The 23,403-nt window shown below is 43.5% G+C and overlaps 1 protein-coding gene across 3 annotated transcripts in view; it reads left to right on the plus strand.

Annotated features, from left to right (window-relative positions):
* RPRD1B (regulation of nuclear pre-mRNA domain containing 1B) overlaps window positions 1–23,403 on the plus strand; it is a 253,889-nt gene that overhangs the window by 161,073 nt on the left and 69,413 nt on the right. For 2 of the 3 annotated variants that reach the window (XM_078652118.1, XM_078652117.1), the window contains exons 4-6: window positions 17,842–17,919; window positions 18,424–18,536; window positions 19,917–20,043. In XM_078652118.1, coding sequence (XP_078508244.1) covers window positions 17,842–17,919; window positions 18,424–18,536; window positions 19,917–20,043 — 318 coding nt within the window. The remainder of the gene's footprint in view (window positions 1–17,841; window positions 17,920–18,423; window positions 18,537–19,916; window positions 20,044–23,403) is intronic. The other variant, XM_078652120.1, reaches the window with a different exon arrangement.

Genomic DNA, 23,403 nt, shown 5'->3' on the forward strand with positions numbered 1-23,403 from the left:
CGACCATTTTCTAACAATTCTGGAAAAAGGGCAGGTGTGACGGATACAAATTTCAATCAATCCAAAATTCAGGCAAAGGGTCTGCATTATCTGTTTTCTATTGTTTGGGAATAACAGCCATTATTCAAAAACCCAACCAACCTAGACGATTGTTATGACGCTGATTCCATACTTCCTTCGAAAACTGTTTATTACAAAAATGTCAGTATACAAATACGGGCCTACAACCACGTGGGCCGGCCACGGAGCAAACTGCAATCGTATATGATGAGGGGGCATTTACACTGTAGAAAAACGTAACGGGCGGGCCATTAGGTTGCAGGAATTAAGGTGTCTAACAGTTGCGGAATCAATGGACGTTAATTTTATAATCAAAGTACGACAGGACCAGTTACAATGAAATTATCTAGATATACATTTCCGGGCAAGTACCATGAGTAACGTTAATTCGAATTTTTAATAGTACAGTAATCAATAATACATCAGAATTTAATATCAATATGGATGTCCAAATGTTCAATCAGTACCCGTCCCCGCCCGCCATGTGCTCCAAAACTGCATACATATCTCGTGATATCAAGGCTGAGCAACCAGTACACATCAAGGAGTTGCCAACATGTGGGATACATATTATCCAAATAGAAGCAGTCACCTCGAGAATGTTTGTCTGTATGAGGTTCTACAAAATTACATATTCAAGAGGAACATCAAAGAAGATATTGATAAAGGAGTGTATGCTGTAATTGGAAGTGAGGGATGTCTGGTCATTTTGGGCGAGGCCGGGCAGGTCCAGAATATAGTCAAAATGTCTCCACCAAGCAGCGGTCGGACCAGAACCCCTTTGAGTAGTCCAAAAAGTTCCGTTAAATGACAACAGAAGGGACAGGCATCAAGAACCATCAGTCAAAGAGGGGAGGGCAAGTTCTTCCCTACCAGGCCACGTTGGGGCTCCACCGGAACTGATTGAATTGGTAGTCTACAGTGTTTCTGGATGTTTCAGACTGAAGCTGGCGTCCGCATGAGAGCACCACCATTCCGTGGCTACGTCGTGGCTATTCCGCGAGCAATCATGGCAGTCGCTCCCCACCGGAAGCCTGCGGGAGTCGGGGGCCCGGTGACTCTTGTAGAATCTTCAAGGCTGAGGGGACGCTTTCGGGAATGGGGCCCATGCCCTAGCAGTCAAGCGTCCGAGTTCCAGGGTTGCCCAGAGCCATCCTTGCAGGCCAGGCCCAAGTCTGTGGAGGCGACCGCCATTTCGTGAGCTCCGTGGCAGCCGCCTGTCGCTGTACCGCAAGAGTGGGTGCAATTCAGCCGGATGGCGGGTGAGACGCTGTAGCCGCAAGAGAAGGTGAAACTCAGCTGGCCGAGCGAGGCACTGTGCCGCAAGAGTGGGCGTAACTCAGGTGGCCGAGCAAGGCACTGTGCCGCAAGAGTGGGCGTAACTCAGCTGGCCGAGCGAGGCACTGTGCCGCAAGAGTGGGCGAAACTCAGCTGGCCGAGCGAGGAACTGTGCCGCAAGATCGGGCGTAACTCAGCTGGCCGAGCGAGGCACTGTGCCGCAAGAGTGGGCGTAACTCAGGTGGCCGAGCGAGGCACTGTGCCGCAAGAGTGGGCGTAACTCAGCTGGCCGAGCGAGGCACTGTGCCGCAAGAGCGGGCGTAACTCAGGTGGCCGAGCGAGGCACTGTAGGTCTTCCTCTCACAAAGATGAAAGTCAGAGTGAGGAAACAAGGAGGGGTTTTCATCATTTGGGACAAAAAATAGTTCTAAACCAATGAAAAGTGTCATTTTTAGGTCACATGACCTAGCCTTACATCATTAGGAAACCAAAAGTGAAATGAACCAATGAAAATTTTTATTAACAAGTCACATGACCTGTTATGCTTACGTTACGCGCTCCGCGCCGTGCCCCGGATCGCTTCCGGGAAGCTGCGCTTCGCGCCTCGCTTCGCGCATCGGGTGCGCTAACGCGGCGCGTCATATGACGCATTACGCGACAACGCGATACTACAGTGTTTCTGGATGTTTCAGACTGAAGCTGGCGTCAGCATGAGAGCACCCCGTGGCTACGTCGCGGCCATTCCGCGAGCAATCATGTAATAGCAAGAGCAGGCGCAACTCAGCTGACCGAGCGAGGCACTGTGCCGCAAGAGTGGGCGTAACTCAGCTGCCGAGTGAAGCGCTGGGGTGCAGCTGAGAAACCTCCACCTGGGGAGGTGGGGGAGGCTCGTTCGCGCCGCCTCTCCCTTCCAGTGCACCCCACGCCGTCTCCTGGCGCATATGTGATGGTCGGACCAGGGCACCGCAGGACGTGTCTTCAGGTCAAACGGATTGTGGGACAAGGTCCAGAATGGAAGAGTGAATGAATGAATGAATGATTACACATTTCTATAGCGCATGGTTACCCTAAGGCATCCCAGCGCTTATGTGGTCAGGTCATCTCCATTAACTTTAGCAGAATAGGAAGGTTTTCAGCATTTTTCTAAACCTGAGGTGGTTCTCCTCCAATCGGATAGCATCTGGAAGATTGTTCCAGAGCTTTGCAACCTGTAGAGTCACCAAAAGGCTAAAAGTTCCGCCGGACCCCGGGAGCCGGCCGCCTATGTCGGGGGCGATCTCAGGCCACACCAGGGCAACAAGTCTTGGGGAGGGGGCAAGAGCCAAGCGCCCCCTCCGAGTCCGCGCCACCACACAGCCCCTCGGGGGCCTCCGTCAAGCGGCTCATGGAGGCACCGCAGGCAGCGGTTCTTCAGATCAGTGGTCTCACCGGCAAGGCTCCCCTCCGTCAGCAGCGATCGTTGGCGCTGTGGTTGCGGCCGGAGGCCCCGCCTAGTCAACGCCCCGGCCTCTCCATCTCGTAGGCCGCAGAGTAGTCGGGGAGAAATCCCGGGAACGGCGGCATGCATTTAGATCGATGTTGCAGCAGGCTGCCATGTAAATAGTTATTTAATAAAACGTTTTACCCTGTTACTTTGCTGGTGTGTTGTATATATTTTTAATATTTGCATAGGGTTTGTCGTTATTTTGGGCCGGGTGGGCGGCGGAGCCGAGCTGTCTTGCAGCCATCATGGCGTCGAGCTCGGTTCCTCTCACTAGTTTCATATTTCTCATGAGGGGTTGTTCGTAATGTTTCTATTTTAGCGAGGTCAAAAAGAGATCCCATTAGTGGCCTACTGATTTTGCTTGATTCCTTTTGTTTTTTCAAACGATTTTTCACTATGTGCAAAGACTAAACAGAGTATTGCGACTCTGTGCTTGTTTGTAAATAGAGAATGAACCAAAGAGAACCAATTCCAAAACAGTAAATGCTTGGATAACAATCAATCAAATGAAGAGGGAAGCAGGCACGACGGATTACAACTGGGGCAAAGGCCTGCGTTACCTACCCTTCACTATCTGCAAAGAGAGAATACTCCTAAAAGAAAAGGGGGGGGGGGCAGTGTTGAAAGCACATCAGCGTGCATAAACACGAAAATGTTTTTACCTACCACGTACTTGACATTTTAAAGCTTTTGATATTTGCTAATAAAAAAACATTGAAATTCACTGAAAAAACCATAGGTTATAGACCATATATAATAGGAATTAGCATTTACAAAACCTTGAAAATTCACTGAAAAAAACATGGGTTATAGACCATATATAGTTAGGAATTAGCATTTACAAAACCTTATTTTACTCACACAAAACCATTGAAATTCCATATATAGTTAGTTGCACTAACTATATATCGCGCACCCGCAATCCACTGCTGATCATGTCACATATTACATCATTCATGACATGGTCAGTGACATCACTGATGACATCTCAAATGACATCACTGATGACATCTCAAATGACATCACTGATGACATCTCAAATGACATCACTGATGACATCACTGATGACATCTCAAATGACATCACTGATGACATCTCAAATGACATCAATGGTCACATCACTGATGATATAATTCATGTGACAATACAATGCATCTCCTCACACTTTAATATAACCTCTGTTACACCCAGTGTTAAATACAGAATATCATTTTTTAAACCATTGAAACACCAATACTAGTTACTACATACGCACTCACTGATTCCTATGTCTACACACACATTCACTCATTCACCCATACAATCATTCATACATACAATCACTCATCTTTACAACACTATCATATGCACTCATACACCTATACAGACACTCACACTCTGCCACTCATCCATGGAGTTACTCACACACCTAGTCAGTCCTGTAAAGAATCAATCACACTTCCATTTTCTAATCTATACAGTTAAACATAGAGTACCTTACATTTTCAAATATATACTAACACATTCTTACTCTCTTATACAATCATTGATACAAGAACACATTGATCTGCACAGAGTCACACATCTCCCAGCCAGCCACACACACACTCAGTCTCCCATACAAATACTTGGACAATCAATCAATAACCCATATAGTTACTCATATAGCTACTGATCAGCACATGCAGCAGTTTACAGAACAACAGACATAATGATGCACAAATTAAGACAGTTTAGTCACTAACCCATGCACTCAGTGAGACACATTTAATCACTCACTCATACAGTCAGTCACGCACCTACTAAATCTTTTATTTAGACACTTCTACTTCTACTCATTTTTCAATATGTAAAACATATTTAAACTTTACAGAAACACACAGTCACTGGATGATGTCATCAGTGATGTCACTGACCATGTCATGAATGATGTAATATGTGACATGATCAGCAGTGGATTGCGGGTGCGCGATATATAGTTAGTGCAACTACCTATATATGGAATTTCAATGGTTTTGTGTGAGTAAAATAAGGTTTTGTAAATGCTAATTCCTAACTATATATGGTCTATAACCCATGGTTTTTTCAGTGAATATATATATATATATGTCATATTCCTAAGATCATTAAAAATGCGTGACCAAAGGAAATGGTTTAAAGCACCATTTATCTGTTACAATGCTGATTTTGTCCACTGGCAGTGTTGTGCTCTGGCGCAACCTTCTTCAAATCCGAGTTATCGGAATGGATCAAGCCCACCACTGCAAACGGGAGGGATAGAAGTGGTGTTGGAGTTATGGAACGCTGCCTTGGGCTAGGCGCACTGCCGCACTTGCCCCTGTGGATAAACGTACCTGAATGCGGCGGTGGTGCAGTTATGGGGGACGCAAGGAGTTCTGTTGTGGCAGGCAGTGGCATGAGGAGAAAGCTGCCAAACAGTCCTGCTATTTCCTGCAGAAACGTGGCGATCCTGGCAAACCACTGCATGCTGGGATCAGTAGTTCCTCATCACATTGGACAACCCGAGCAGGTGACACAGATTACGGCTGGGGGAGGAGCTAACCACAGCATATACCTGAACCGGGTGGGGCAGTACTGGTGAGCGGCGCATTCATCTCCTGTGATGCATTTTGGGCGCTGAGGAGGCCACAATGCTGAAATGCATACGCCCGCCCGCGCCTCTGTGCTTTGCTGCAATAAAGATTCTCCGTTGTGCTCCCCCTAAGTGGCCTCAGACTTTCTATTTTTGGGAAGGTTCTGGGACATATTTTGCACTACGTGCCAGCGACATGCTACTGGGGCCCCTGCACACAAACCGGCTTGATCTCCACCGGCAGTGTTGTGCTCTGGCGCAACCTTCTTCGAATCCGAGTTATCGGAATGGCTCAAGCCCACCACTGCAAACGGGAGGGATAGAAGCGGTGTTGGAGTTATGGAACTCTGCCTTGGGCTAGGCGCACTGCCGCACTTGCCCCCGTGGATAAACTTACCTGAATGTGGCGGTGGTTCAATTATGGGGGACGCAAGGAGTTCTTCTGTTGTGGCAGGCAGTGCGGGACATGAGGAGAAAGCTGCCAAACAGTCCTGCTATTTCCCGCAGAAACGTGGCGATCCTGGCAAACCACTGCATGCTGGGATCAGTAGTTCCTCATCACATTGGATAACCTGAGCAGGTGACACAGATTACAGCTGGGGGAGGAGCTAACCACAGCATATACCTGAACCGGGTGGGGCAGTACTGGTGAGCGGCGCATTCATCTCCTGTGATACATGCTGGGCGCTGAGGATGCCACAAGGCTGAAATGCACGCGCCAATAAAGATTCTCCGTTGTGCTCCCCCTAAGTGGCCTCAGACTTTCTTTTTTTTTGGGAAGGTTCTTGGACATATATATATAGAGTCATATTCCTAAGATCATTAAAAATACGTGACCAAAGGAAATGGTTTAAAGCACCATTTATCTGTTACAATGCTGATTTTGTCCTCGCAGTTTTTAGATGAAGGAATTTGTTTTAAACTGATAATAATAAGCCAATAACTACCAAAGCCATGGAAGATAGGTAGATTCTGCTAGTTTGCATCAAGTGATTTGCGGAGGTTGAGAATATGTCCAAGGAAAGTCCTAACTCAATTGATGCATAATCAACCTGGAAACACTCCATCCTGGCTATTTTACCAGGTACCTTATTGAAATTGGAGTATTGATGTAGTTTCCCTTGTATAATCCTTTTTTTTATTTTTATTTTTTGTTAGTTGACCGCTTCTGAAACCTCGCTGAGCATTGGTGATCCTCTTTTTATGAGGACGGAAACTAAAACGGTCACAGTTCCATGTAAAAGAAACGCACACTCCCCACAGGTGGGAAACCCTGGAGAGTGAGGAGGCTTTAAATTCTATTAGCACATTTGGGGGGGGGGGGTTGTAAGAGCGATCACCGTCGCAAGTGAAATGGAGAAAGGACATCTGCATAGTTCTCAAGGTTCTATAGCATTTGTCACTCTAACTGGATAATTAATAGTGTTCTGTATATTTTGCTGTCTGCTTTGCGTTAATCTGATAGTTTCCAGAAGAGTTTTATCTCTTCTAATTGACAGTCCACCACTTACTTGCTGTGACGTCTCCAGTTTGAATGATGCGATTCCCTTCCGCCTTCGTAAATGTGTTTGCGAGTTTTTTTTTAATTTATCAACTAAATGTAACTTTTTCGGAGAAACTCGCTCCACTTAAAATTTTCTCTGTCTCCTCTCTTTCCCATTTGTATGTCATCAATGCTCTCTTTCTTCCTTTCCCTTAGCTCCCATGTCCCCACCGGTGTTCTCCATAGCGCTTAGAAACTTCTTTTAAGACCGGAAGCTACCAGCATGTCAAAATATGTACCCTCTTTCTAGTACAATCTTTCCCTTGCTCTTTTGCTCCCACCATTACCACGTCTGTTCTTCCCTGGAGCTTTGAAGCAGTGTTCATACATTGATTTAAAAAAAAATTAATAATAATACTTTCAAAACTTTGTTTCAACTTGGTATTTGCGGTCTGTACTGTAATGACCTGTGTTCTACCAAGTTTAAAAAGTGTACCTTTTTTGCTCTTCTCTATTTTTTTAGTAATTTTTTAATAGAATGAGGTAAACCAAAGGGCACATTGGTAAAGTTCATACTCCTCTAAATATTGAAATCCACCATGTTCAGATGTTCGGGGTGAAGGAAGGTTAAATACAATCATTTTTTTGTAATGATGAACTAATAATTTGTCATGTGCAACATCCAGACTGTATCTTGTGGTTACAGTTCTTGGTTTCGACAAATCGCTGTCTCTTGCACCATAACTGCTTTACGATCTTTTCCGCCTTCGTATCCAGCTGTTATTGTGAGTGTTGTACAGCTGCTTTATGATCTCAGCAGCAAATTTCAAGTTTTCCATTTTCCGGTCTTAAGTGGCTTTGCGTGTGTCAATATAATTGCTTGCTGCCATCCCTTGCTCTCCCATCTTCCCTTCGTTTTCTTTCAGTGACATCTGTTCATATATGGCCAGTAGAAAATTGTTGTAATTGATACAATCAAGCACCCACCATAAGAGAATTAATTTGAAACGCATATTTCTGAAGATAGTGTGATTTTTATTTATATTTTGTTGTCCCCTGCAACAGCGCATGAAATACATGCACTCTCGCTTGCAAGAGACACTGTATAAAGCATGGGGCTTGCAGCCCACCTGTTCCTTAAACGCTGTTGGCTTCATTGTCACTATTATTTTCTGGCTTCCATTTGGTCGACGTGTGTTGCTTTACTTCCTCTTCTTTTGAGTCGAGCATGGACCAAGTACTGATTGCTTTAACTTGATTACTGTTCTTCCACTGATTGCGCTGTGATTGAGGTACTACTTTTATTTTTTCTTCTTCCCTGTTATCCTGGTTGAACTTCTTGCCCTTTGTACCTATCTGTGTGCCGCACGCGCTTGAAAGAACTCCTTTCAAATGGATGTTCATTGCAATGTTATCTGCTTTTATTGTAACAACAGATGTTATCTGCTTCCAAATATATTCTCACCTTGACATGGACGCTATTACCTTCTTTAAGTGATGGGACTTTTTTGGTTAACAAATGGCTTTTTTTCGCACATGGGCAGATAAACTGATTTGCTCAGAATCACGAGGTGTTGTGCTGAGACCTAACAAGCATTGGCAAAGCCAATAGGTCTCACCTTTAAGATTATTGGCTGTGTAATTGCCTTTTGTCCCTGCTGTACAGCATAGGCATTTCTGACTTTGGCCTCAATTTGCAAGATTCTGTAAAGCAGCGTGGTTGCTGTGCAGAATGGCCACAAAAAAGTAAAAATGGACTATGATGCATCCAGTGCTAATGTAAATTTTTAAAATAAAAAAAAAGCACATTAGCTGTGGCTATATCATAGCGTTTAAAAAAATTGTTTTAGCCACACTGCAAAGCATCAGCACTGTTTTACAGCATGGCTACACAATATTGCCAATAGCTCTCATAGGTGAGACCTATTGGCTTTGATAGTGTTTGTTTTTTCATTTTGCTTGTAGGGATCAACAAATTCAATTATTCTTTTATTGGAAATTGAATGGGGATCATTAGAATATGCACGCTGAGCCTTGTCCTTTATACTGCTAGTTTTCTTATATAGTGTATACTTTTAGGTTCTAATGTGTCTTATGCTTAGTGTGGAGTGTGGAATGAGGTTAGAAATTGGAGGGCTCTGAAGCATGTCACAGCGTACAGAAACCTTGTTTGTAGCTTAGCTTGTGATGTGAGGTAGTAGCATTGTATGGTACATTGCCCTATGGACTGTTAGTCCGTAGATTGCTAATCCATCGTGACTATCATATGGGGATTTGAACTTCTCCACAATCTACTATTTGAATGTATCCTGCTCGTCAGAAGGCACAACTGGGTCTGCAAAAATAATTTGAGTGCTTTATTGCTAGGTAAGACCCTTGATGGTTTTGTTCAAGATGAAACATCTAATCCTAAATGCTGGCTTTCTTCCACTCATTGTTTATGTGGGTGTGGAGAACCCCCCAAACATTTTGCACCCAAAAATAATACCTCAACTGCACGCCCATGGGTGGATGATTCGAAGACCGTTAAACCTCATCCATGTGTCTGTGTTTCTCAGAGAGAGGACATCTTACATCACATCAAAAATGTAGTCCATTAAGGAAGGACAGAATCAATAATTGAGTTCTAGGGTAGAAATACATTTTAAAGAATTATTGCAAAAATTTAAAAGGAGTGGTTCAGCACATCAAAAATGCAAATGGATAAAGTCATTGCCAGCAATGCTCTTCAGGAAATACAGATTAAATTGAAAATCGGATTCATTCCCATCATAAGGGAGCAGAAAAATCAATACCAAAATGGATAGCATCCCTACTAGCATCTGAAAGTCTTCTGCCCCCCCCCCACCCACCCCCGCTTATTTCCTTCAGCTTCAGTTTCCATGGCTTTCTTAAGGTGTTCTTCCAGATACAAAATTAGGCAAATTCGCGCAAAATAGGTTTGTTTATCTGAGGACTGCATCTCACTTAATATTTTGGTATGTTATTGGGCGGATTCCTTTGTAGGAAAGTTACATACAGTAGTACAGATTTACTCTTCTTAGAATTGTTCTCACAACCTCCCTCAAATGTTACAATACATTTAAGGCTTTCCTTAATCCTAAATCGAGGAGGCAGGATAGAAGGGGGCATCCAGGATAAAGTAAGAAGGACAGTCCTACATCTCTAAATCGCCAGTGATTATGAATGACTTCTATCATGCCGTCCCTACATAAGGGAATTAATGGCCACTGACATCTTCATGCCTATTAAGAATATCTAATTGGATTGTGACCCAATATCCCTCTCAAAATGACTATATCCTTCAAGGTTTCCTTTACAGTACTTCTAAGACTCCCTTCGTTTTCACTTGGTTGAAAGATTAAACAATTTGAAGAAAAAAAACACTTTATTTCTTTGAGGTAGCAATTTTTAATAATTGTAAAGATTTATTAGTTTCTGTAGGGAAGAGTTTTGGTGCAGCAGCCAAAGCAGCTGACTACGGAATTTGGGGCCCGCGGTTCGATCACGGGCAACAGATCAGCTCAGCATCATGTGAATCTGAGCAATATCTCACTTAATCTCCCCGAGAGCACCCAGCGCCATGAAACGCTTGAGGGGTGATATGTTCGCGCTTTACAAACATGAATTATTGTACGAAAACAAGATGGTTGGGTCTTGCTCAAGGATGACCGGTGTTGCAACTTAGAAATATTGTCTTCTAGTATTATCGGAAATACTGTTCTGCTTAGTAGCAAGTGTTTACACATTTCCTGTATCTTAAGCCTATAAGTAAGAGTAGATACATTTTCTATCGTTTCAGTGGTTTAATCAGTTGAACAAATGTGCGTCCATTGGTAACCCTCATTTAACATATGTTGGGCATTGTCTGTTCTCAGAATCCAAAATTCACTTACAGCTTGCGGCCTCAGACTGATATTACTTTGGTGCAAAACCTCTTCTTGTGCTTACGAAGATCTGTTTCTGCCTTCCATGGTGCTCTTGTTAATTGCAGTCTTCTTTCGCAAGCTGTAGTTGTGCCTCACCTCACCTCCTATGTGTCACTTAAGGGTTCTATTAGTGATGTACTGCCTGCAGACAGGCGTGTCCACAAGTGGGAGTTTATGTTGACTTAGCCGTATTGAGGAAGCAAATAACGTTGGTTCCAAAAAATGAATCACCCTTTGATTAAACATGCCATCAGCGTGGTAGGTGCTCTTCAACACAGCAATCAATCCGTGATTCACAATCCCAGACATATGCGAAAAAATATTGCACACATCTTTTGACCTTTCTTAATGTTTGCCAGTATGTAGTGCACGTTTTGGTACTGAATAGACATGTTTTGGGTCTTCATGCTTTTGAAAATATGTCTTGCGTTGCTCTGAAGCAAGGTCATGCTTATGTCAATCACATTTGTTCTTTGGCCTAAGAAAGCACAAACTTTACATTTGCTATTGAAACATCTTTGTTTGGTCCCACACTCGTGTTGCATACTGTACTAGGTGCTTTAATAGGCTGGTGTAAGATCTGGGTCTTCCTTTATTTATTCTCTGTACTCCCTTATCCATATAACCTCTAGTCTTGGGATTTATCCTGGTATGCAGTTCATTCCTGCCTGCTACATTTATTTTATTTTATATTTGAAATTGGGGACGCAGTATTTTTCACCAAACTCCTTTGTTCCTATATATAAAGAATTGCATATTTGAAAATGTTCTCTAACTGTGGTAAGCTTGAGTGCAGAGTGGCATTCCAAATTAAGAATACCGCCATCCCTTCAATCTGTTCTGATGGTGGGCTCTAGAATTTTTTTTACAAAATGAGCCACTTTCTAATCACATGGTTGGTAGTTCTTCATCACTAGTGAACCACAGACTCACAACTTTGTCCAAGAAACAAACTTTTGTTGTGAAAAGACAGTTTCTACAAATCAGTCTGTGAGATCAAGACAATCTTACTTCTGGAACGTTTATTTCTTCAGCTCGACAAAAGAAATGTGGTTCACTGGTAAACTGTAAAAGTACTATTGAAACATTTTCCCCAAACATCAGAGGGAGTACCTAGACCGTACATTATTGTCAGCTGGTCAAGCACTATAGAAATTAGTCAAGAATGACCTAAGAATGTGGCGGTTGAATGGCTCAACAGGCTTAATCCTGACCTCAGGCAAATTGAAACTGAACAGAAGAGGATTGTTACCATGTGGAGATTGCCAAAGGGCGACCCCTCCATTACCGGGTAGCACACCTCCAAATTCAGACCATATGTATAATGAAAGTACAAAATCACTGCAGTTGAATGACCTTCTTTTTAACTTTCATGCCACTTCTTGTATGCTTGTTATTCCTTTACAGTTTTTTAGCTATATTAAGTGCACGTATGTGTTTGGCATAATTGGAAAAAAAAATTAAACTGCCAGGGATGGGCAAGGGAACTTTTGGTTACAGACTCCACATCTGTGCCAAGAGCAAGAGTCTCCCCGGCGGTGGCCAGATATTTCACCCATCCCTTCAGCTGCTGAATTAACTGCTTTGGTGCCAGGATATCATATTTGATTTGAATTGTTACTTGTTAAGCGCTCGAATGCCGTGGCGTCTTGGCGCTGACTGTGATACATGGAACTGAGAACATAATGAGTAGGATGTTAAATTGTGGAGAATAACCAGGTTTTCAGCTCCTTCCTGAACATCCGCAGGTTAGGTTGAAGTCGCAGTGCAGACGGCATCTGATTCCAGAGTTTGGCTGCACAGAATGAGAGAGTGCGGCCCCCCTATCTTGCCTTACGGATTTTTGGGATACAGATGAGGCCCTTCATAAAGGATCTAAGTGTTCTGGCAGGCGAATACCTAGAGAACAATTTCTGCATCTCCCCAGAGATTCCTCTATAGAGGGCCTTGTGCACCAGGCAGAGAGACTTAAACTAGACTCTTTGATGGACGGGAAGCCAGTGTAAAGCTCTAATGGCCTCCGAGGTGGGACGACCCTTGGAGATATTCATGAGCAATCTGGCTGCAGCATTTTGCAGGGATTGCAGCTTCCTCTCCTGCGCCTAATCAATCCCCACAAAGAGCGTGTTGCAGTAGTCTAATTTAGATAGAAAAAGTGCCACTACAACAGTCTTTTGAAGTTCATATGCAATGAAAGGAAACATTTTCCTCAATGTTTCTAAAAGAAAGAAGCAAAAGGAGGTTAGCTGATTAACTCGGGCTGAGAGATTGAGTTGATCGTCAAGGGTCACACCCAGATTCCTAACCTTAGTAACAGGGCGAGGACAAACTCCCGCCTCCGTTGGCCACCAGCTGTTATTCCATAGAGAATACCCAAACTTGCCAAACTCCAGGACCTCGGTTTTATCAGTATTTATTTTCAAAATGTTTTGGCTCATCCAGATCATGATGTCTTTCAGACATGCATGAAAACTGTTAGCCACTAGTTCTGGTGGTTTAGATACTGATATTGTAAGCTGTGAATCATCGGCAAACATGATCAAGGAGAATCCATGTTTCCTGACTAGGTTTGCCAGCGGGGCACATAAATATTAAAAAGGGTTGGTGACCGGGCAGATCCCTGCGGGACACCACATGGGAGCTGAAAGGTCTCACACTGTAGATTCTCCCAGTGAATGTTCTGTTCCCTGTTTTATAGGAAGGAGGAGAGGAGGGTCTGAGCGGTATCCTCTATTCCCACATCTCTCAGCCGCTGCACCAGCACCGTGTGGTTCACTGTATCAAATGCCGCCGAGAGATCTAAGAAGATGAGGACCGCTCTGCTCCCCCCTCCATCAACTATCTTCCAAATCCCCTCAGTGGCTAGTATTAAGAGTTGTCTCCGTCGTATGACACGGCCTATAACCATGCTGTCGGGTTAAGCAAGAAATTGTCTTCCAGATATTGTATCAGCTCCTTGTTTACAGCTTTTTCCAGTACCTTTGCTGTTAAAGGCAACCTGGAAATTAGCCGGTTATTTTTGTGCTCCAAGGGATCAAGGGCTGGTTTTTTGAGAATTGGTCTAATACAGGCCTTTTTAAAAGCATTGGGATATTTACCAGTTTCTAGGACTTGGTTCAAAAGAGGGGTAAGATGTGTACTAATAGTCTTCAATGCTAGTTGAAATATGGCTGGAGGGCAGGGATCATTAAGGGAGCCCGGTTTTGTTGATAACATGAGTTTGTGGACCTCCTCCTGAGTAAGTGCCCTGAAACGCGAAAAACAAGAATGTGCTGCCCAAGCTTCTGACGTAACAGTGGCCCAATGTAGAAGATCATTGTAGATCAGTTGCACTTTACTCCGGAAAAATTTAGCCATTTCCTTACAGAAGACTTGATCTGGCCTGAACTGTGCAGTATGCTGTGGTTTGACTAATGAGAAATATGCCCGCTTAGCTTCGATGATTGCTTGCTTATATTTTTCTAAGTTCGCATTATAGGCTGGCTTGTGCTTGGGGCTGTAGTCAGTCCTCCAGGACTTTTCACTTCTTCTACAGTCCATTTCTATGACTTTTAGGTCCGGACTATATCAGGGTGAAGTTGCTGAGGCTCTTTTGACAGTTTTTTAAAATTTCAGGGCAATGCCATTTACAGCTATCTTGATCCAGTTATCAAACTGGTCGGCAACTGTATCATTGTCACCTGTCAGAGTTGACGGACCAGGGTTCAAAGCATGTTCCAGGTCACCCCTTTGTAGCTTATTCCATTTACGGACCCTCTCCTTTATAACAAGGGTGGGAATCGGTTGGCTGGGCATTGTTTGCTACCTCAAAATATACGGCTCTATGATCAGTCCAGGCAGTGGTAGGGTCTTAGTCATAGTTAATTCAGGTTCATCCGTAAAGATCCCATCTAATGTATGGCCCGCCGAATACGTAGGTTCCGACACTAATTGGGAGAGACCATATACTGCAAGATGGTCTACAAGTCTCGCTGTGTCTTGGTTATTCCCTAATTCAAGGTAATAGTTCAAATCCCCCATTATAGTGAATGAGTCGGAGTCCAGACTTAGCTCTAGGAAATTCAGGAGGGCTTGCGAAAAAGCAGTTCTAGGCCCTGGGGGCCGATATACAAGAAGACCTTGAAGCGTAGAACAATCGTTCAATTTAAATGAAAACTATAGCGCCCCTGCCGGGAGCAACGTCAAGGCCTCGTGATGCAGTTTTAAGTGATGTCGGTAGATCAGGGCTATTATGCCCCCACCTCTACCCTCTGCCCTGTGCTGTTGTGCCACTGCATATCCCGGGGGAAGGGCCACATTCCAATCAGGGTCTGAGCTTGCATCTGTCCAGGCTTCTGTCAAAGACGATATCAGGCTTGTCTGATTGTAGAAGGCATTCAAATTGGAATTTGTTTTACGAGTGACCGCACTCGTGTCTCAGCCTTACTTTCCTGACCGTGCTTTGTACCTACTTTCCGTAGGGGAGATTGCCTGAGGTACTGGCCTTTTGTGCATTTTGAAATGGCCTTATTCCGCGTGTGTGGTGTAGTTAGGTCCCTACCCACAGCACAGATTAGTGGAGTGAAGCAAAAGCCGCAGCCTAGGCATTTGTATATTTCAGGTTTTAGCCCCCCCTTCCAGCAGTTAGAGACCTAGAGACCTGGCACTCACCCTTCGTAATATCGAAGAGTTCAATTAAATTCAATAAGAACTTTATTTTGGTTTAGTTTGCAAACCATAAAAGTACAAAATACAGCAATCCAAAATTCATTGTTATAAAGAAAGAATCCTCATCAAGATACAATAGTACAGAACTAGCAGCAATTTATAGCAGTACGTATACAAAAAAAGATTTGGATAAAATTCATTACAAATCCAGGCATTTTCTATACTTTACAATTGATTTCAAAAATTCTAATACAAAAAGAATGCTATCGCTATGTAATAATTGTAAATACATCATAGCAGGTCTGATCTGACAAAAATTAAGTTTCTTTAAAAGCGGTATCAGATAGCTTTTACAGGGAAATTCATAAAATTTGCATAAAAACATAAAATGCAACATATCCTGCGGAGACTTTCCGTCGCAGCCGCAGCGAGATGCTTCTTTGTTAAAAAAGTTTTTTGTGGCCTAACAAGCAAATAATAAAATTGATTCATTCGAAATCTAGTTAATAAAAATTTCTCATAAGAGGTCCGGAAGCCCATTAAATAAGGTTCCATGTGTAGGTTTGTTTTTAACATAACATATGTTCTAACACTCGATTTCTGGACCTCTATCGCTTCCCTCGATGTTCTATTTTCCATGAGGAATGCCGTTTTAATTGCCTCCACATCCTTCATGGTAATACAATCAGGCGTTTCAAGTAACTCATCCCGCCCTAGGCTCAAGAAACTTACCTTCAAATATTTCAACCAGGGTATGTATAGCAGATGAGTTCTCCATAGACAGACAGTCTTTTAAAATGATATGCGTCAGGGGGATGACAGGATTTAACCATAATTTTAGCAAGCAGGACAGTGGGAGTAGGGAGAAAATATCATTGACATACTGGACCCCCAATTCTTCATGAACAGCTAGGTTGGATGTACCTTGCGGGAGACACAGTAATAGTTTAAAAAATTTATATCGAAGAATTGTTGTGTGCTATATCTGAGGTCAGAAAATTGACCAGGGGTTCCGGCGCTAGGCGCAGACGAGCTTGCCTTTGGCGCACCGTCGACGCGCCAGCGGCGCAGTCGAGCCAGCGTGATATTTATGGCTATTGGAGGTGCAGGCAACCAGAACGCTTACCCTCACAATGGCGGGCTCGCTCTAACAGGCGGCACTGCGGGTCGGCGGTAGATCAACTACCAGTTAAAAAAAAATCATTAAAACATTGAAGCAAAGGGCTTGTGCAAAGGACTCAATTAGCAGTAGGAATATTCAAACATTCAGTAGCTTGCAATAGGCACGTACCACAGGCTGCGCGGTTGAGCCAGCGTGATATTTATGCCGATTGGCAGTCACAGGTGACCAAAATCCTCCCACTTAATCGCAGCTCAACTGTAAGAGGACTTTTACTATTTAGCTGGACAGTGTCAAGAAAGCTTAAATCCATATTTTTCTGTTACTGGTGTGCCTTTACCTGGTTAGATTTAATATTCACGTTAATACACGCAAATTACCAAGTGAACAGTTTTCTTTGGATGAACTCGCCTGTACTTAAACCTTTGTGACGTATACAGTCCTGGGAGTTGATTGTAGTGATTTCACGCATAGTGAGTAGTGTAACTTGTACCTGTAGGAGAGAAGGGGGCAAACACAAGTCTGGATTTAATGCAGTGTCTTAACAGAAAGTATGAAGGACTAGCCCATACAGACAGCCCTATAACACATAATAAAATGACCTCTGCTATTTCCTGAAGGTTTTGCAAGATTTCTACCATTTCCATCGCTCAATTTATTTTAGTGTGTTGAAGACTCCTGAAAGTGAACCATCATAACACACACCTCATTTAGAAAGTTTGTCTAGCGGAGTGCTTTCTGCTGGAGTACTTTAAAGCTTGATATTTATCTTTTGAATATCTGATATAGGCTGGAAGTTTAAAGGTATATGCAATGCGAATCTGGTATGCTGTTGATGACTTAGGGCAGTAAACTGTTTATAGACATGAGTGCATTCTTAACATGCACTTCCTTTCACATAGAAAATGCACATACTGTGTGGTTTACCTTTGCAATGCAGGTGTAAAGTCCCTTTCTGTATTCTGATAGAAGGATCTTATTGCCTTTTTGATAACTTTGGAAATATTTTAAACTATTACAGTTTCTCCTTTTGAATATCGGGATAAAGTGACCAATCAATTAATTTGCTGTAAATGTGACAATGGCAGACAGTGCCTGCTGTTTTTGCATTCTGAGGACTATACTTGGCTTTTGAGGCATTTCCAGATCTGTCGTCCAAGAACACCTGTACGTTAGTTTCCCTAATTTTCCTCATTCACTTAAGGAAAACGAGGTGTTTTTTTTTTCCTTTTCATATTATTTGACTTCCCTGGTTTTACCCATCCGCAGCTGTCTTCAGAGAGCGAGAGAACCGAAGGGACAATCAGATGGCGCCAGCAAAAGCGAATAAAGTCAGGGTGAATAAAGGTGAGCAGGGAATCGAAGGTGAGCAGGGATTCGAAGCCCTAACTTGCATCTACCCATCATGATCTTTTTTGGGTGTTTTTTACCCATTTAAAACCCCTTCTTTCATGGACTGCTTTAATTTGTGTTTAAATTACTTTTTTGATCCTTATGTGCCAAGCACACAGTCTTTTCTTACTGTCTTTTTAGTTGAATTTTGCAACAACTTTTTGAACCATGATATATATGAGGGTGCTGCTACGATTGCCCCAGTATTTTGAAACAGTCTAATTTAATACTGGGTTCTTTCTGGCCAAATATAAACCTTAGTATGCTTTTTACACAGTTGACTATCTGGTGGAAATACTTGGCAAACAGTTACAGTGTATTTGACTACTTTGATAATTCAAAGAATAGAACCTATTTTGAAGGAGCCAACTTCTCACTGGCCTATGTATTAGTGTCTGATTTGCAAGTGTCTCAGTCTAATCTCTTTGTGTTTTTTGTTTTGTTTTTTTTCTTCTGTAGTTGTCGAGGAGAAGAAATCCCTGAAGCGAACCTTCCAACAGATCCACGAAGAGGATGACGACGATTACCCTGACAGCTATTCACCTAGAGACCCAGCCACAGGACCCCTTGTGGTATGTTTTTAGGTTAAACGTTAAGTCGCGTTTGGCTGGTGGTTGAGACACAGCAGCATATGACCGGCAAAGAAAGGTTGAGTGGATGGGAAAGGACTTTGCTGGAAAATGTTTTGATAAGCTTTGTTTGTCAGGTTCCTGGGAGAGGTGTGGCGCCGCGGCCAGGGCGACTGACGCTGGAATCTGGGGACCACGGTTCGATCGCCGGCTCCGGCGGCAGGTTAGCCCAGCACCATGTGACTCTGGGCAATAGCTCGCTTAATCTTCCCGACGGCCCCCCAGCGCCTAGAGACCCTTACGGGTGATTGTGCGCTTTACAAATGTGGACTTTACTTTACTTTTCCTATACAGCTTTTTTGCGATCGAATGTAAATGTCTATGCTGCTACAATAAACGGGTGGAAATAAATGTTAGCTTCCGTGTTACAGGTAGTGAGCCTGCCTTGAGAGCTATAAGTTTGAAGTTGTAATACAATAACAGAGTAATTACAACACTGGTAGAAGATATCTATAAGCAGTGCAGTTTGAAATACAGCATGTATATCTGATAATAGCCAGCCGACTTCTGTTCTAAGCTCAGCATCCTGTTTATTGTGTTACTGCATTGTTTTGGCAAAGGGAATGCTTTAGGACCCACTTATGTCAGGCATTGAGACCAGGAAAAGGCCAGCACTGGTGAAAGAGCTCATCTTCCCATAACTTGATTAACTTTGTTTGGCAGCTGTTAGTCAAAAGCCTTGTAATAGGAGACATTTACAATAGAAGTCCGTAATACAGGATTCTTCAGAGAATGGCGGAGTGACCACCATGGTTCCCTTGCAAGTTCTTGGTATTTGGTCCATCAAAAACACATTGCTACATTGAATTTGCTTTTTTACCGCTATATGCGATTTATATTACTTTTATTAGTTTTATGCAGTTTCTTGAAGATAGGATATTGACTTACATATTTTATTCATGTGTAGAAGCCACAATTGCATAGTTCCACAGACTTTCAGGTGCATTTTGATGTGCCTGCTGGATAATATTACCTCTGCCGCCTATTTGACAAACTTCTTCGGGCTACAATGTTGAGCATACAAAAAAATGAATCTCTGCAATCTTTCATTTAATTAATCGAGTTGTCTGGAAGTAGGCCTTTGCATCACCTTGTGATGCAAAGAACTTTGTCGCTTTCTGAATAGGCAGGGATGCACCTTCCCTTGCATTCCTAATCAGCTGTGTGCATCTTCCATTGTATTCCTAATCCTTTGAGGATTTTAATACCAGACCTTAAAGGCAAACACTAGCAGGGTGAAGTATTATCAAGACTACAGCATAGTAGACCGATCCTAGGTTTGTTTTCTTAGAAGCATAATTTTGTTTTGTTTTCTTTCTTCAGGCTGATGATTTGATCAAAGCACTGCAGGAACTTGAGAATGCAGCTTCCGGTGATGCCACTGTCCGACAGAAGATAGCATCTCTGCCACAGGAAGTTCAAGATGTGTCCTTACTCGAAAAAATAACCGGTGCGTTTCTTTGGAATCAGGCTGGGCATTGAAAGAGAAGATAACAGGTGCAGAGCATGAGATTGATGCAAGGAGCAGGCATGGGAAACAAAACCTTCCTGATGTGAGAGACGATAACGGGTGCATATGCATAGGAGGAGAATACAGGTATATGGCATGTGAAGATATCAGGTGGAAAGATTGGGAAGGGAAGATAATAGGTTCAGGGCTTGCAAGGCATGAGTAGAGTAAAGCATGACAAAATGGTGCAAGGCATGAAAAGAAACTAATGGCAGGTGTGGAAATTGAGGAGTAAAAATAACGATGCGGCATGAGATGCCAAGCAAGAGAATATAAAATAATGTGTGCCAGATTCAGGTGGCATGGGTGGGTAATCTAGTTCAAGCAACTGTGATACAAGTGACATCACAGACTTTGATGTGCAAGGCTAGCGAAGGGCCGTCACTGATGTAAGGCTTGGGAAGAGAACATAAAACTTCGAAAACAAGGACAGCGAACAAGATAGCTGTCTGACCGTAGCTGATCCGAAAGTTGCCTTGTTTGCTATGATTACAAGTGCAAAGAATGTCCCGAGAAGGTAGGGAGTGCAAGGCATGATACAGGAAGCTTATGTGTGCCTTAAACCATGGTAATGTAAGCAAACTGCTAAAAGTGGATAACTAATGCAAGTTGTGGGAAGGAAAAATGCTGTAATACATAAGAAGTGCTCCTAAGTAGTGCAAAGCATGTAGGTACTAGAGAACTAATACAAGAAATGTCAATGGCGGCTAACCAGTGCTGGACTTAGAAAGAAGAGACTTCTTGCGGAAGAAATGATCTATGAAGATAATCCGCTACAATGCACGATAAGGGTAGTTAGATTGAGGATATGGGAACAAAAGTTGTTTACAAGGCATTGTACAAAGATGACGATTTAGTACATGGAGATACTATTTCAGTAGAGCTAAGTAAATCTAACTAGGGCAGAGTTGGCTAAATGAAGGCGGCCGCCCAAGTCATGGGAGGTTATGCAGGCATGGTGAAAAGCCGAACCAGCATTGGAAGAGTGCACTGCATATGATATGTTCATAGATGCTGCACATGAAGGAAGGCAGGAAAGGAAGGATGCATGTGTAGAGAATCGTCATGGCACATGACTGAGGCAGAAGCAGCTCACAGGGGAAAGGCATCCAGTTAATGATGCGATAAAGCACATGAAGACTAGGTGCAATACATAATCATTGCATAGGTAGATGGTATGGGAGAACATCAATGAAGATGTCATATATTATGACCCTGAGATGATTACAACTGTGGAATTAACAGATAATTGAAGCCTTGCATGGGTCTGAGATATTCAGCATGCCACCAGATAAGAAATGCTTGTATACTTGAAAGAGTTGCATAAGGCATTGAGCAAAAGAAGGAATTCAGACAGGGTGGAATTTAAGATTTGGACTAGGAGTGCTACAGGTAATGACAGGTAAGTCTAAAACATGTTACTAGATGAGAGGTGGAGATTTGATAGGCACTGTAGAAGACTGCAAGCAGCAATATGAAGTAAAAGTAACGGGTCCAGGATATGGGTTTGTTGTTGGGACTAGCAATGAAAGAATATGTAAAAAGGCATGGTGTAGGATTGAGGCGGAGAAGTGTGGTCAAGAAAAGAGGAAATTTAAGTATTCTCCAGCATTGGATCTTTTATATATTCACATATATGAATCATTCCCTGTTGTGAGGCTTGGACTTCCGGGTGGACTTTAAAAGAAGTAAACCGTGTTGAAATTACCCCAGGCCTGAACAACAGTGTTTGCTTCATTTGAAACAACTCAGACGTAATCCAATGAGGTGGAAGTGCCAGCTCTGCTTCTCCCCATAGAAGCCACCATAGCTCGGATTTCTACTGCATATCATCTCATGGAGTCCTTAAGTGCAGCTCTATCCTCATCCTATCACTTATTTTGGTTACCTTGGTACTGAACCAGACCTATCTTTAGCAGACTACTGAGAGTTGTTTTAGGGTAAATTTCTGTTCGAGGCATGTGGGCTGCTGAATTCATATCTGTGCATAGATCGCCGCCTAGTGTTGGGTCCGGATGATTGCACATTGTTGTCCTGGAAGAGTCTTCGAAGTATCACAAGATAGGTGGCTCCTCCCTCGGACTACAGTGCGCATGGGCATCCTCTCCATCCTCAGATTGTTTTTCTCCGCCATTGGGTTCGGATGTACTTTCCTACTCTCCAAGTTCGGAATCAAGAAAAACTCTTCAAAAGGCCTTCGGATCCGTTGGTATTGTTCAGCGCTCGGTGCCGATACACTTTTACAACTTTGTTGCACTCCGGTCGTCGAATCGGGCCGTGAGGCCTTCTCGACACCACGTGGACCGACCGTCGATGGAACGAAGTCCATTCAAGTACTGCCCTCAGTGCAACTCGAAGTTCCCGCACACAGACAAGCATCCAGTGTGCAATAAATGCCTATCTCCAGATCACAATGAAGATAGTTGCCTAGCCTGTGCCCAGTTCTGATAAAAAAAGACTATTCGGAATCGACGGGCGGCGAGGCAAGAAATGCAACGGTCGGCGCCAGAACCCGAGAACATCTTCGATGACGAAGAAGATCTAGCGAGCGCCGAAGACTTAGATCAAGACGAAAGACTCAGAATATTACCCCGAAGAGGGAGAACTAATCGTCGATCTCGAGTACTATGATCAGGACATCGTAGCAGTCGAAAACGACTCCGATGAAGACGAGGTGCGAACCGTGAGTACACCGCCCCATATAGACACTACACCTCTATCAGAGACTCCGGTCGAGGCATCGCCAGCAGGCCTTAGCCGAGATCAACATCCTCGTTCTACAGCCCCGCCATACCGCCCGGCTAAGAACATATCAAAAGAGCCCTCTGAGACACATCACACAACATCGGTTCCATCGAAACCGAAACTAATCGACAATACAGTCTTCGGACCGAATTACGTCGAACCGAAGGTAACTAACCCAAAAGGCGTCGAGCCGAAGGCCACAGTAACACTACAACCTTCGAAAACAAAACCGTCGAGTCGACATCGAAGAGCAAAGCAGTCGAGTTGAGCTCAAAGTCGAAGGCCGTCGAGTCAACCTCGAAGCCAAAACACGTCGATTCGACACACAAACAAAAGCGCGTCGAATCGACCCCCAAAAAGCACGACGAATCGAGCAAATCAGCCTCCGGTATTGACAAGTGGAAAAAAACGGTCGACAACAGAACAAGGCCTACGCCCAAAACTACCGTCAAACCAAAAGCGAAACCGAAGGTGGACGAAAGGAAATCGGTCGAGCCGAAGCCCATCGAACCGAAAAAGGGCGGCGAGCCAAAACAGCAGGCTCCAAAACAACAT

The sequence above is a fragment of the Lissotriton helveticus genome, chromosome 7, assembly GCF_964261635.1.
Source record: "Lissotriton helveticus chromosome 7, aLisHel1.1, whole genome shotgun sequence".
Lineage (NCBI taxonomy): Eukaryota > Metazoa > Chordata > Amphibia > Caudata > Salamandridae > Lissotriton > Lissotriton helveticus.